This window comes from Herpailurus yagouaroundi, unplaced genomic scaffold (assembly GCF_014898765.1).
Source record: "Herpailurus yagouaroundi ecotype Mexico unplaced genomic scaffold, PumYag 193, whole genome shotgun sequence".
Classification (NCBI taxonomy): domain Eukaryota; kingdom Metazoa; phylum Chordata; class Mammalia; order Carnivora; family Felidae; genus Herpailurus; species Herpailurus yagouaroundi.
The window spans coordinates 7,037,147-7,052,633 of NW_024412424.1; the positions used below are offsets into that span (position 1 = coordinate 7,037,147).

The following is a 15,487-nucleotide window of genomic DNA, read 5'->3' on the forward strand; positions in this document are numbered from 1 at the left end:
TCCTGCATCATGGGTATTCTTCTCAATTTTTCCTTTTCCGGTAATACCTGATATACATTCCTGTTAAGACTTTCTCAAAGGAAACATTGCCCCTGAAGAATACAGGCCTACTAAAATGAACTCCAGAAAAGATCTTCTGATACAGGGTCCAGAAGTACAAAGTAAAACAGGACTTTTAAATTAAAGAGGATTGGCTTGCGAACTGGACCATGAGGCCCAAGAAAGCTGAGAGCCCTGATGTCCTCCATACTGGTGAGCAATAGCTGAGTGCAGAGCTACATCATACTCCAGGCTGGTCTCTTCTACGTGCAATTAATTCTACACATCTGTACTTGACTCTTCTTGTTATCACAACTTTTAGGATTCTGGAAAAATTTCCTACCAAAGATCAGATCAAATTCAACTCTTCACTTTGGGAAGATAAATCCTTTGCCTCCCATGCCAACTCCTCTCCCATAGTTCCCCTCTCATGTTGCACTAGGCCATGTCCCTTCTGTCCATCCCTGGTTCTGTATTCATGCTGCTTCACTCTGGTCAGTTGAACCTATAAACTAGAGATCAAATACCACTTTTTTCCACAAAGATGCCTCTGCTGCCTTTTTAACCTAGGATAGTTTCTGAATACCAAGTTTATTTTTGTGTGTCGAGCACACAGCACACTTGATTATGCTGCCTTATATTCAAAAAATAGAAATCATACATTCTTACTCCAAAACTGGACTGGAAGCTACCTGAAGCAATGACTCTGTCTTGCTCAACTTCTAGGCTTGACAGCTGGATATTTAATAGGTCCTTAGCAAAGTCACCTAAGTTAATATATTATCTATGAAACCACTTGGTCAGCCTTTGCTTAACCAATTACATATGGCCTGAGTTTCTGAGTATGGGCGCTGTTTGTTCCAGCTCCCTTGCATACATTCCCAGGAGTCCCTGAAACACACTGCCTTCAGCAGTCCCATGAGACGAGAGTCCCTAAAGTTTACTAACAGTCTTAAGGAATAAATTTATCCATACCTCTGTGGTATCCTTAAAAAAATTTAACAATTAGAAAACATAAAAGAATCAAGCAATTTTAAAGTTGAAATTTCAACAGGGTTCTATTATTGTAACTTTTCTGTAAGTCTAAAATTATTTCAAAATAAAAGTTAAAATTTTTTTTCAATATAGTTTCCATAACAAAATTAACCAAAGCTTGACTATTGTTAAATACCTTTGGGAAATCACATTGCAGTGGTGGCTCATCTGACACTCCCAAAGGTTATCACTTTTAACAGGCCCTCTGGAAAGTGTTTTTGATCATCTAATTCACCTACATTGTGTCCACAGATGATAACTAAAAAAGGAATAATTTCACAGCCTCTCTGCTGTGATGAGTTTACAGTCTAGTGCATACAGTCTAGTGAAAACTAGTTTTCATCTAGTGGATGAAAGTCTAGATCCATGTTTGTAATGCAGAAAGTAGCTTATTAAATGCAGATTAACACTTAGTGTGTCCCTTAGTCTTTACCTTGAACTTTACTCTTAAGAGATTATAAAGAAGCACCTGAAGCATCTACCCCCCCAAAGCAGTTATTGATCGTTTCATCTACCTCCAGTTACCAGGACAGAACTCCTGCTCATTGCAAAGCTTCACCTGCTGCTTCTATTCCCCCTCCCCAACCTCAACCAAAATATAAATATTATATATTACTGCAAGACCAACATCGTTGCAGTAAATAAGCCAGAGGTGCTGAAGGTTACCAGGAAAGTTCTGTGTTGCCCTGGGCCCCAGGGGAGCAGGCTGCCCTACAGAGAAGTCTCACTTACTGAACAAGTAACCTGGAGTTGCTGCTGCTGCTGCTGCGGTGGTGGCGGTGGTGTCTGTTCCTGGGGGGTTTGTTGTTGTGGCTGCTGCTGGGGGTCCCATATGTGGACAGTCTGAGCTGTATTCTGGTATGTGCCTGCCACAGCCTGCACAGCCACTGGAATGTGGATGTTGCCATTCATGAACTGTGCTGGAAAGAGAGAGTTTGCAAGGGTCTGCACTACCTCTTCATGTGAATTTTTCACTACAGACGTGGTGCCCACCATCTTCTCCTTGTCATCCTCCAGCTTTACAGCTGCCAGGGCCGTGGGTGAGCCACTGACGTGAACTGCATTGTAGGCTTCCTGGGGAATGGCAATGTGGGTAATGCTCTGCTGTTGAGGATCCCCACGGGGCTGGGCAGAGTAAACAGGGATGGTCCAGGTTTCTCCTGTAGGGCTAGTAATGGTCCCAGTGGCACTATACAGGTGGGCACTGTCTACTGTCAGTAAGTCTGGCCTCAAAGACACGTAACTCTGCTGCTGGCCCTGTGGAATGGCCAGCACAGTAGCCACCGGCTGCCCTGAGATGGCATAGGACACAGTGATGGGCATGTCCACTTTGCGTTTCTTCACTGGCTGGAGGACACTGGCTGTGCCAACCCGTCGCTCCCCTTCCCGGGGTGAGCCCTGCTGAGACGGTGGTGGGGAAAGGGCACCCACGGTCTGGATTTGGATCTGCTGACCCCCAGCAAGAGACTGGCCGGCCACCAGCTGAGCCTGGATCTGCTGATGTGGGATGTGCTCCTCTGGGATCTCTGCAGCCTGGATCTGCTGGGCCGCCTGCACGTGCTGCACCTGGATCTGGGCTGCCTGCAGCTGCGAGGGGCTGGGGCTCTGCAGAGACGGGGTCTGGATGGAGGGGGCTGCCGGCTGTGGTGCTTGGCCTTGGATCTGCACCTGGACCTGGATGGGCTGCTCAGCAGGCTGGTGAACGGTGAGCTGCGGGGAAAGCTGCTGAGCCGAGACCTGCTGCGGAGACTGCTGTACCTGCACCTGTACCTGCAGCGACAAGATTCACCAGTGAGTGAACCAGGCAACATTAAGAATTCAGCCCCAAAAGGAAGAGATCTCAGGGAGAAGCCCTAGGTAATGTGAGGAGAAGGGGCTTCTTTGGAAGACCCAAGGCTTCTTTGGAGACCATAACCCCCAAAACCATGTGCATAATTCTCCAGCATCACACAGCATTCAGAGCAACAATTAGCTACCAGAGCAAGTAAGACTATCAACTTGGATCTCTGAAGAAAATATCAGAACTTCTGCTCATGTTTTAATTATTGTTTTAAGGTGTGACCCCACCCCTTTGTTTTTGCAGATTGGTATAGTACAAGTAGATAGTTTATAAAAATATATTTTGGTGTATGATCAAAAACAGTTTATCCATGGGGTGAGTAATAAAAAGTGTGGGGACAGGGGCACCTGGGTGGCTCAGTCAGTTAAGCATTGGGCTTTGGCTCAGATCATGACCTCGTGGTTCATGGGTTCAAGCCCTGCATTGGAGTCTTTGCTGACAGCTCAGAGCCTGGAGCCTGCTTCGGATTCTGTGTCTCCTTCTCTCTCTGCCCTTCCCTCACTAGCACTCTCTCAAAAATAAGTAAACAACAAAAAAATATATACTAAAAAAACAGTCTGGTGGGGACCAATGTTCTAAAGGGTCAGCAAGACAAGTACATTTTACAGGCATGCAATTCTCAACCCAGGATCAAAACTACTCCCACCACAGACTAGTGGAAAACACAGTAGAGACAAAACTCTTGAATTTGGAGAGATCTCCCAATATTGCTATTAAAATGTAGGCACTGATAAATAATTTCTTAAGATATCTTTTTTTTTTTAATGTTTATTTACTTCTGAGAAAGAGAGAGAGAGAGAGAGAGAGAGAGAGAGCAAGTGGTGAAGGGGCAGAGAGAGAGGGAGACACAGAATCTGAAGTAGGCTCCAGGCTCTGAGCTGTCCACATAGAGCCTGATGCAGAGTTTGAACTCACAAACTGCGAGATCATGACCTGAGCCTAAGTTGGACGCTTAAGCGGCTGAGCCAACCAGGCACCCGTTAAGTAAGGTATCTTCAAAAAAGAAGCATTAAACAAACCCACAAGATTCCTGACAATTTAATCTAAGGTTACTATATCCTCCTTCTGATTTCTGATGATAATGCAGTTCATTTCTTATTGCTGTTACCTCAACATACAAAGCAGCATGAAAAGATGCCTTGTATAGCCTGTAGTTAAAAAAAAAAGAAAGAAAGAAAAAGATATTTCCTTCAGAAACACATATCTAAACTCTAAACACTGGTAGGAAGGTAGAAAGGAAGGCAGATGAGAGATTTTATCTATCTAATAAAAGAAGGAGACACATCGGGGTGCCTGGGTGGCTCAGTCGGTTAAGCGGCAGACTTTGGCTCAGGTCATGATCTCGCGGTTCATGAGTTCAAGCCCCGCGTCAGGCTCTGTGCTGACAGCTCAGAGCCTGGAGCCTGTTTCAGATTCTGTGTCTCCCCCTCTCTCTGATCCTCCCCTGTTCATGCTCTATCCCTCCCTGTCTCAAAAATAAATAAAACGTTAAAAAAAAATTTTTTTAAAGAAGGAGACACATCACAAAAATAATCAAGCATGGTGCTAGGACAACTGGCTATCCATATGAAAACAATGAAGTTGCATCTCTTAATTATTTCATACACAAAAAAATTAAAAAGGATCTGAACAAACATTTCTCCAGAGAAATGCAAATGGACAATAAGCCAATGAAAAGTTGGTCAACATCATTAGTTATAAGAAAATGCAAATCAAAACCACAATAAGATGCCACTTGAAAGCCATTAAGATGGCTATAATTAAAAAAAGACCGAACTACTGGGACCTCATCAAAATAAAAAGCTTCTGCACAGCTTAGGAAACAATCAGCAAAACTAAAAGGCAACCGACAGAATGGGAGAAGATATTTGCAAATGACATATCAGATAAAGGGTTAGTATCTAAAATCTATAAAGAACTTCTCAAACTCAACACCCAAAAAACAAATAATCCAGTGAAGAAATGGGCAAAAAACATGAATAGACACTTCTCCAAAGAAGACATCCAGATGGCCATGGAAATGGCACATGAAAAAATGCTCAACATCATTTATCATCAGGGAAATACAAATCAAAACCACAATGAGATACCACCTACACCTGTCAGAATGGCTAACATTAACAGCTCAGGCAACAACAGATGTTGGCGAGGATGCGGAGAAAGAGGATCTCTTTTGCATTGCTGGTGGGAATGCAAGCTGGCGCAGCCACTCTGGAAAACAGTATGGAGGTTCCTCAAAAAACTAAAAACAGAACTACCCTATGACCCAGCAATTGCACTACTAGGTTTTTATCCAAGGGATACAGGTGTGCTGTTTTGAAGGGACACATGCACCCTCATGTTTATAGCAGCACAATCAACAACAGCCAAAGTATGGAGCCCAAATGGCCATCGATGGATGAATGGATAAAGAAGATGTGGTATATATATACAATGGAGTATTACTCAGCAATCAAAAAGAATGAAATCTTGCCATTTGCAACTACATGGATGGAACTGGAGGGTACTGTGCTGAGTGAAATTAGTCACAGAAAGACAAAAATCATGACTTCACTCATATGAGGACTTTAAGAGACAAAACAGATGAACATAAGGGAAGGGAAACAAAAATAATACAAAAACAGGGAGGGGGACAAAACAGAAGAGACTCATAAATATGGAGAACTGAGGGTTATGGGAAGGGTTGTGGGAGGGGGAATGGGCTAAATGGGTAAGGGACACTAAGGAATCTACTCCTGCAATCATTGTTGCACTATATGCTAATTTGGATGTAAATTTTAAAAAATAAAAGTTAAAAAATAATAAAAAAAGAAAATAATACAGAGTTTTTATTCTCAATAAATAAATATTTGATTAAAAAAAAAAAGACTGACAATAACAAGGGTTGACAGGGATGTAAAAAAATTGGAATCCTCATATACTGCCAGGAGGAGTGTAAAATTGGTACAGCTGCTTTGGAAAACAGTCTAGCAGTTTCTCAAAAAGTTAAACATACCTATGACAAAGATATGAAAAACCCACAGGACCCAGCAATTCCACTCCTAGGTATATACCTAAGAGGAATGAAAACTATGTCCACATAAAAATGTAAATACAAATGTTTATAGTAGCCTTATTCCTAATAGCTAAAAAGCAGAAACAACCCAAATGTTCATAAACTGATCAATTAAAAATATATTTGGTATTTCCATAGAACAGGGTATTATTGGGGCGCCTGGGTGGCGCAGTCGGTTAAGCGTCCGACTTCAGCCAGGTCACGATCTCGCGGTCCGTGAGTTCGAGCCCCGCGTCGGGCTCTGGGCTGATGGCTCAGAGCCTGGAGCCTGTTTCCGATTCTGTGTCTCCCTCTCTCTCTGCCCCTCCCCCGTTCATGCTCTGTCTCTCTCTGTCCCAAAAATAAATAAACGTTGAAAAAAAAAATTTAATAAAAAGAACAGGGTATTATTTAGCAACAAAAAGGAATGAATGAAACTTTGGTACAACTTAGATAAACCTAGTGAAAACACTATGCTAGCAGCACCTGGGTGGCTCAGTTAGGCATTCGACTCTTGATTTTGGCTCAGGTCATGATCTCATGGTTCATGAAATCAAGACCTGAGTAAGGCTCTGTGCTGACAGTGTGAAGCCTGCTTGGGATTCCCCAACCCCCCTCTCTCTCTGCCCCTCCCCTGTTCTCTCTCAAATAAACATTAAAAAAAAAATATATGTTAAGGGAAGTCAATCACAAATACTAATGATTATCTAAGAGCACAGGATTGGGGAAAATATAAAGGGGTAATGGGTACAGGGTTTCTTTTTTGGGTTGATAAAAATGTTCTAAAATTGGTTGCAGAACTCTGTGGGTAGATTTAAAAACTGCTGAATTATATACTTTATTTTTTTAAATTAATTATTTTTATGTTTATTCATTTTTGAAAGACAGAGAGAGACAGACAGAGCACAAGCAGGGGTGGGGCGGAGACAGGGGGGGACACACAATCTGAAGCAGGCCCCAGGCTCTGAGCTGTCAGCACAGAGCCTGACGCGGGGCTCGAACTCACGAACCGTGAGATCATGACCTGAGCCAAAGTCGGAAGGTCAACTGACTGAGCCACCCAGACGCCCCTGAATTATATACTTTAAATAGGTGAATTATATGAGAATTAGATTTCAGTAAAGCCATTACTAATTAAAAAGATAAGCAAGGAGGTTATGTAAAGGGCATAATAGACCTTGAAGTCAGACTTGAACTTGAATTGCTGGTATACTTTCCTAGCTGTGATTCCCCTTAGATGTAATATAAAGGGGGAGAACACCTAACTCCCTAGAGTTGTAATGAGCATAAAATAATATTTACCAATATACAGCAGGTGCTCAAAAAGGAGGTTTCCTTCCTTATAAGCATTATTTCTTCTTTGTAGACTTTGTTTCAAGAGAGAGGGTGTGAGCAGAGGAGAGGCAGTTAGAATCCCAAGCAGGCTCCATGCTATCAGCATGGAGCCCAATGTGGGGCTTGATCCCACAACCGTGAAATCAAGAGTCTGATAAGCATTATTTCTTTACAACAGTGAGTCTCAAAATATAGCTTCCAGGCCAACAGCATCAGTACCCAGGCACTTTTAGAAATACAAATTCTCAGGTCCCACCTCAGAACTACTGAATCAGAAACTCTGGGGAACAAGCCTAGCAATCTATCTTAACAAGTTTTCCAGTTGACTGATGAAGGCCCATGTTTAGAACCAGTGCTTTACATCAAGGACATAAAGGAAACTATGAAACCAATTACTATAGAAGCTTTTTTGGTCCTGGGATCCTCTAAAAAAATTATTGAGGACCCCCACTAGCTTTTGATTACATGGATATAGATGTTGATATCTACTGTATTAGAAATTAAAACTAGGGCACCTGGGTGGCTTAGGTGCTTAAGCATCTGGCTCTTGGTTTTGGCTGAGGTCATGATCTTGCGGTTCATGGGTTTGAGTGCCACATCGGGCTCTGTGCTGACAGTGCGGAGCCTGCCTGGAATTCTGTCTGTCTCTCTCTGGCTCACTCTCTCTCTCAAAAATTAATAAGTAAACCTTAAAAAAAAAGTCCCTTGATGTGGCAAACCTCATTTAAAAAAAAACTAAAAAAAAAAAAAACAACTAGGATATCACACAAACCAATCTTGTTAACATAAATAACACATGCCTATGAAAAGGCATACCTAGGTTTATTGTGCTCCCCCCACACAATATAGGTTTTTATTTTTTTAATGTTTATTTATTTGAGACAGAGCACCAGCAGGGAAGGGGCAGAGAGAGAGGGAAAGAATCGAAGCCCTGACCTGGGGTTTGAACTCAAACTATGAGATCATGACCCAGACTGAAATCAAGAGTTGGATACTTGGGGCGCCTGGGTGGCGCAGTCGGTTAAGCGTCCGACTTCAGCCAGGTCACGATCTCGCGGTCCGTGAGTTCGAGCCCCGCGTCGGGCTCTGGGCTGATGGCTCAGAGCCTGAAGCCTGTTTCCGATTCTGTGTCTCCCTCTCTCTCTGCCCCTCCCCCGTTCATGCTCTGTCTCTCTCTGTCCCAAAAATAAATAAAAAACGTTGAAAAAAAAAATTAAAAAAAAAAAAAAATTAAAAAAAAAAAAAAGAGTTGGATACTTAACCAACTGAGCCACCCAGGTGCCCCTTTTATCATTATATTTTTTATAGTGATCTGTTGAGATCTTTGAGGTTACTAAGTTACTTGTTATAACTGGGGACCAATGAACCTTGCCCATGTAAGACCACGGCAAACTTAATTGATAAATGTGCATGTTCTAACAGCTCCACCAACAGGCCTCCTTATTTCCAGAGACAAAATATTGAAATTAGGCCAATTAAAAACAACAGCTTCTAAGTGTTTAAGTGAAAATAAGAGTCATTTCCAAAAGCTAGAAATGACTAAACTTAGTGAGAAAGGTATGTCAAAAGCCAAGGCAGGCCAAAAGCTAGGCCTCTTGTGCCAAACAGTTAGTGAAGCTGTGAATGCAAAGGAAAACTTCTTGAAGGAAATTAAGTGTTACTCCAGTGAACACATGAATGATGAGAACACCAACTTTATTGCTAAAAGGAGAAAGTTTAAGTCAGCCAAAGACTAATTCAGAGCAAGACCCCAACTCTCTTCAATTCTACAAAGGCTGAGAGAGAGGGGAGGAACCTGCAGAAGAAAAGTCTGAAGCTAGCGGAGGTTGGCTCATGAGGTTTAAGCTGTCTCCATAATGTAAAAGTGTAAGGTGAAACAGTAAGTGCTGATGTAGAAGCTACACCAAATTATATAGAAGATCTAGTTAAGGTAATTAATGAAAGTGGCTATACAAAACAACAGATTTTCAATGTAGATAAAACAGTCTTATATTTGAAGATGCCATCTAGGACTTTCATAGCTGCAGAGGAGAAATCAATGCCTGGCTTCAAAGCCTCAAAGAATAGGCTGACATTGTGTTAGGGGCTTATGCAGCTGGGTAACTTTATGGTGAAACTGAAGTTCACTTATTATTCCAAAGGTCCTAGGGCTAAGGCCCGTAGGATTTATGCTAAGTTTACTTTGTTTGTACTCTATACATAGAAAAACAAAGCCTGGATGATAGCACATCTGTTTAACGTGGCTTACTGAATAATTCTAAGCCCAGTGTTGAGACCTACTGCTCACAAAAAAAAAGGTTCTTTTCAAAATATTACTGCTCACTGGCAATGCATGTGGTCATTCAATAGTTCTTAAATTTTTTTAAAAAAATGTTTATTATTTTTGACAGAGAGAGAGAGAGAGAGAGAGAGAGAGAGAGCGAGCATGAGCAGGGGAGGGGCAGAGAGAGAGGGAGACACAGAATCCAAAGCAGGCTCCAGGCTCCTAGCTGTCAGCACAGAGCCCGACGCAGGGCTCAAACTCAGACCATGAGATCACGAGCTGAGTCGAAACCAAGAGTTGGATGCTTAACTGACTGAGCCATTCAGGTGCCCCAGCAATAAAGTATTTTTAAATTAAGATATGTATACTCTTTTTTTAAAGACATAATGCTGTTACATACTTAACAGACTACAGTTTAGTCTGAACAACTTCTATATGCACTGAGAAACCAAGTCATTTGACTCACTTTAGTGCGATATTCACTCTATTGCAGTAGTCTAGAACTGAATTTGCAGTATCTTTGAAGTATGCATGTATTTGCCAAAAAATTTTTTTATAAGAGTTGCATTTTTTACATTTTTTGCAACTTGCTTTAATGGCTGACTTAATTGAAGACAGCTGGATTCTATTTGCTTCTGCATTCCATCTGTTGTGTATACATCACATGTGGCATCTAAAAAACTCCACTGTATGAGAATGAAAAAGGCAGGTAACATCTCAGTATTCTAATAAAAACAGCTTTGATTTTAAGAAGTCCTGCAAGGGTACTGGGGATGACCAATCTTGAACCACCCTTTAAGAATCACTACTACAGGGGTGCCTGGGAGGCTCAGTGGGTTAAGTGTCTGACTTCAGCTCAGGTCATGATCTCACAGTTTGTGGGTTTGAGCCCTATTGTTGGGCTCTGTGTGGACAGCTCAGAGCCTGGAGCCTGCTTCAGATTCTGTGTCTCCACACACCCCCCCCCCCCGCCCCTCCCTGCTAGTGCTCTTTCAAAAATGAACATTAAAAAACAAAAACAAAAAAAACTACTATAAGGGCGCCTGCATGATTCAGATGTTAAGCATCTGACTTTCACTCAAGTCATGATCTCATGGTTTGTGAGTTCGAGTCTCACATCGGGTGAGCTCGAGCCCACTTTGGTGGGTGAGCCCTGCTTCTGATTCTCTCTGCCTCTCACTCACTTGCACCCTCTCTCTCAAAAACAAACAAACAAAAAAACCCCACTACTATAGAGTTAATTACATAGTACACTTTATAATTGTTATTACCTCCTTAAAAATGAAAAATTTTTAATCTGGTTATCACTAAATTATAGCTCATATGCTTCATAATTTTACTGTATCTCTTTTAATGGATTTTTTAAAGAAACGATTTATCAACATTCAAACTTCCAACAGAATCAGAAACAAGTTATCACAATTACTATGGAAATACTATGGAATCAGAACTGGGGTGGGGGGAGGATCTACTCCTCACTCCAGAATAAACCAGCGCAAGTAATCTGATGCCATTTTAGATACAAAGTAGCTAGAATTTAAAATTAGAGGAGTAAGAGCTAAGAGTTATAGCACTTTGTGACATTTCTTTACCAATGTCAACATATTGAGTAAGAAACCATACATTTTGTTTATAACCTTCAATCATAACTATCAAAGGTCAATAAGAAATGTTATTTTTATTACCTCCCTTCCAATTTTTATTTATATAAAAACATAACTTTATTTTTTTAATAAAAAAAATGAAATTTTACTCAAAGAAGAGGAAACAGAACTGAAGTGAAGGAGGAGGAGAAAAAGAAAAAAAACCTAAGGAAGACATTCACAAGTTGGTATTGTGATTCACTAGTTGCTCTATGTTTCTTAACAGGTTTACCTATAATTTTCAAGATTATATTTAGATCAATTGTCTCGAAAAAATTACAGATAACTACAGAAAAAAAAAATATATATATATATAATAAAAAGGCATTTTTAAACTTAAGCCTAGATTTAAGATGATTCTCAAGAGGTACAAAAAGGAAAACTATCATCTCTAAGCCTAGCATATCCTAGAAAAGTTACATATCAAATAGGAGAGGGGGACATTACTAGGGGCATGAATTTGGTTTTATTGTTTCAAAAACCACTGTTTCTCACCTCTCAATCCCTCATGAATCACACCATGTTTTAGTTCCCTTCACATTTAAATTATTCAACCTTATTGGGGCACCTAGGTGGCTCAGTTGGTTAAGCATCCATCCTCTGCTCAGGTCACGAACTCAAGGTGTGTGAGTTCAAGCCCCACATTGGGCTCTCTGGTGTCAGTATGGAGCCTGCTTCAGATCCTCTGCCTCCCCTCTTTCTGGCGCTCCCCCTCTCATGTTCCTTCTCTCTTTCTCTCTCTCTCAAAAATAAACAAACCTAAATTTTTTAAAAAATTATTCAACCTTCTCATTTGGCTCCCTACCTTCTCCAGAGTTTCTAATTGCCTTTTTTTCCCCAGTTGATCAGAAGAGACACTGAAAATAACTATACTTCTGAGCTCTTGACCACATAATATGTACCGCACTACTACTTTCTTCTTGAGCATTCTGACTTTCTATTTCAACCTGGACAGACTGCTTTCTGGCTCTGCTGTATGGCTACCACACTGCAATCAGATCTCAATTCTGAGTTGGTTCTACCATTTCTTTTATTTTCGTGACTTTTCTTAGATTCTTTATTTCATTGAGTATACTATCAATTAAGTTTTTCAGAAAGTATGTCTAAATGTGGTCTGCAGAGCAGCACATTCAACATCAACCTGGAAATTTGTTAGAAATGAAAATTCTCTGGAAATGAAAACATTATGCCAAAGACATATCTGCACTCCCATGTTTAGAGCATTATTTGCAATAAACAAAGACATGAAAATGAATGAAGTGTCTGAACAGATGGATGAAAAAGTTATGGAATATATAAAAAATGGGATTTTACTCAGCCATAAGAAAGGAGGAAATTCTGCCATTTGTGACAACATAGATGGACTTTCTAGGGCTTTATGCTAAGTGAAATAAGTCAGAGAAAGGCAAATACTACACAATCTCAAAATCCAAACAAAAAAGGAACAAACCCATGGGGGAAAAAAAAGAGATCAGATTTGTGGTTACCAAAAGCAGTGAGTGGGGAAAGGAAGAACAGGATGAATGTGGTCAAAAGGTACAAACTCCAAGTTATAAGATATGCTAGGGATATAATAAACAATTGGATGGATGACTGTAGCTAACAATGCTGTATGATACAGAGGAAAGTTAGTAGAGTAAATCCTAAGAGTTCTCATCACAAAGAAAAAAATTTCTTTTCATCTATATCAGATGATGGATGTTAACTAAACTTATTTCGTGATATACTTAAGTCAAATCATTAAGCTGTAGACTTAAACTTATATAGTGCTATATGTCAAATATATCTCAATAAAATTGGGGGGAAAGTGCAAATTCTCAGAACTGACTCCAGTCCTACACTCAAGCAGAATTCAGGGGTTGGGAGGGGTGGGGGAAACAGCCATTTCCATTTTAAGAAACTTTTCAGGTGATTCTAATGCACCCTGAAGTTTGATAACCACTAGTCTAGAAATTTTATTGGACCTCATTTGTCAATGTTATTAGTTTGTAGATGGTTAATCTTCCTTTTCCTCAGTGTTCAGAACCTAAGTAATCCAGAGCTCAACCCAACATTAAGACTAAGTATTCCAAACAAGAAACAATGAGAAACCATGAAGTAATGCATGTATTACCTCAATTAGGAATCTTTTCTTCCAATCACTGAAACTAAACAAACAAACATCTAATATCATTTCTTGATTTTTTTTGTTTTCTTTCCAGCTAAAATGTAAAACCAAGATTTCATTTAAAGGAGAATCGGGGTCCTGGGTGGCTAAATTGGTTGAGTGTCCATGTCTTGGTTTCAGGCCAGGTCATGATCTCACGGTTTGTGAGTTCAAGCCCTGAATCAGGCTCTGTGCTGACAGCACAGAACATATTTAGGATTCTCTCTCTCTTCCTCTCTGTCTGCTCCTCCCCCACTCATGCTTGCTCTCTCAAAATAAATACTTTAAAAAAGAAAAAAAAAGAAGAATAAACTGGGGCACCTGTGTAGCTCAGTCAGTTAAGCATCCAACTTCAGCTCAGGTCATGATCTTGCAGTTCATGAGTTCCAGCCCCACCTGGGGCTCTCTGCTGTCAGCACAGAGCACACTTCAGGTCCTCTGCCCAACCTCCCCCCCCCCCTTTGCCCCTACCCCACTCACATGCACATGCTCTTGCTCTCTAAAAAATAAACATTAAAAAAATATTTAAAGGAGAATAAACTCAGTGAGTGTGTCAGGTCAATTTCCAAATTCCACCTTATAAACGATTTTAAACTTTTTTTTTTTTAAGTTTACTTATTTTTGAGAGAGCAAGCAGGGAAGGGGCAGAGAGAGAGGAAGACAAACCCAAGGAGGCTCTGCACTGTCAGCAGATTGGCAGCACAGAGCCCGTCGCTTAACTGACTGAGCCCCCCAGGTGTCCCCTCATGAACAATTTTATTTCCACAAGAAAGAATAATTCTTCTCTTACATTTCTCTGAAGCTTCACTGGTCCAATACCCATTAGTTACATGTGGTTGCCAATCACTTGAGATATTCAAACTATGATGTGCTACAAATCAGGTGCTACAAGTACAAAACATAACCAGATTTCAAGGATTTGTATCAAAGAAGGGCAAAACAGTTTATCAGTAATATTATACTGATCACATGTTGAAAAACTATATTAGATTAAATAAAATGTGATTAAAAAAATCAATTTCACCTCTTGCATTCCCTTTAGAAAAGAGGCTACTAGGGGTGCCTGGCAGTCAGAAGACCATGCCACTCTTGATCTCAGGGTTACGAGTTCAAACCCCACACTGGGTGTAGGGATTACTTAAAAAAAAAAAAAACAAAAAAAAAACAAGAGAGAGGCTACTAGAAAACTTACAACAACGTATGTGGCTCACATTCCATTTCATGTTCTGAGTCTTACTGAGGAGGGATGGTTAGGGACAGTGCTCAGTGTGCTGGCAGACGACCAGACTAGGTGAGGAATCGTACACCTAGGACCAAACCTTTTAACAACTAGTCTAGCAAAACTTTAGGGACCTTAATAGAATTTCACTGTTCAAATAACACTCTTCTGAAAACTAGTAGTCTTTACCCAAGTATTAAACATTTGCTAAACTCTGTTTTTTTTTAATTTTTAATGTTTTAAAGTTTTTAATGTTTATTTTTGAGAGAGAGGGAGAGAGAGACAGAGACAGACAGAGTATGAGCAGGGGAGGGGCAGAGAGAGGGAGACACAGAATCCGAGGCAGGGCTTTGAACTCACAAACTGTGAGATCAGGACCCGAGCCGAAGTCGGACACTTAACCAACTGGGCCACCCAGGTGCTCCTGCCAAACTCTTATGATATAAATGAACTTAGAAATATGGTAAGGAAGAGATTTAACTGTGGGCAAAAGGCTGGATATGAAGGGGCAGTAAAGGCAGCAATAAATGGGTCACCAATCCAATCAGGATCCCAATCAGCCCACAAAGTGCCTGTGAGAGAATAGCTGACGGTAGTCTTGTTTTTGGCTGCAAAACCATGTTTGGAGAACACATCATATTATGAGCACTGCCTCTCAAGGCAGAAGCCAGAATCACTGTCCCAACATCCTCTTCTGCAGCTAGAATGCAGGCATATGACCAAAGCTTCCCAAATTAGACACACTGTATGAAATTTGGACTCAGAGGGGAACAACATGAGGAAGCAGGAACCACAACCTCCATTTTCTGGTAAGAGTGGAGGAATATGGCAGAAATGGAGCAGGATGGCATAGATCCCAATGAGAGACTGTGGTAGGGCAAGGAGCTGGGCCCAGGGGTATGGCAGAAGGTCTCTGCCAGAACAGGCCTGCAA

At 40.9% G+C, this 15,487-nt stretch overlaps 1 protein-coding gene across 7 annotated transcripts in view; it reads right to left on the bottom strand.

Annotated features, from left to right (window-relative positions):
* The window catches only part of QRICH1 (glutamine rich 1), a 52,844-nt gene that overhangs the window by 16,246 nt on the left and 21,111 nt on the right, over positions 1–15,487 (bottom strand). For all 7 annotated transcript variants that reach the window (XM_040445309.1, XM_040445307.1, XM_040445311.1 and 4 more), the window contains one exon: positions 1,807–2,844. In XM_040445309.1, the coding sequence (XP_040301243.1) occupies positions 1,807–2,844 (1,038 nt within the window). The remainder of the gene's footprint in view (positions 1–1,806; positions 2,845–15,487) is intronic.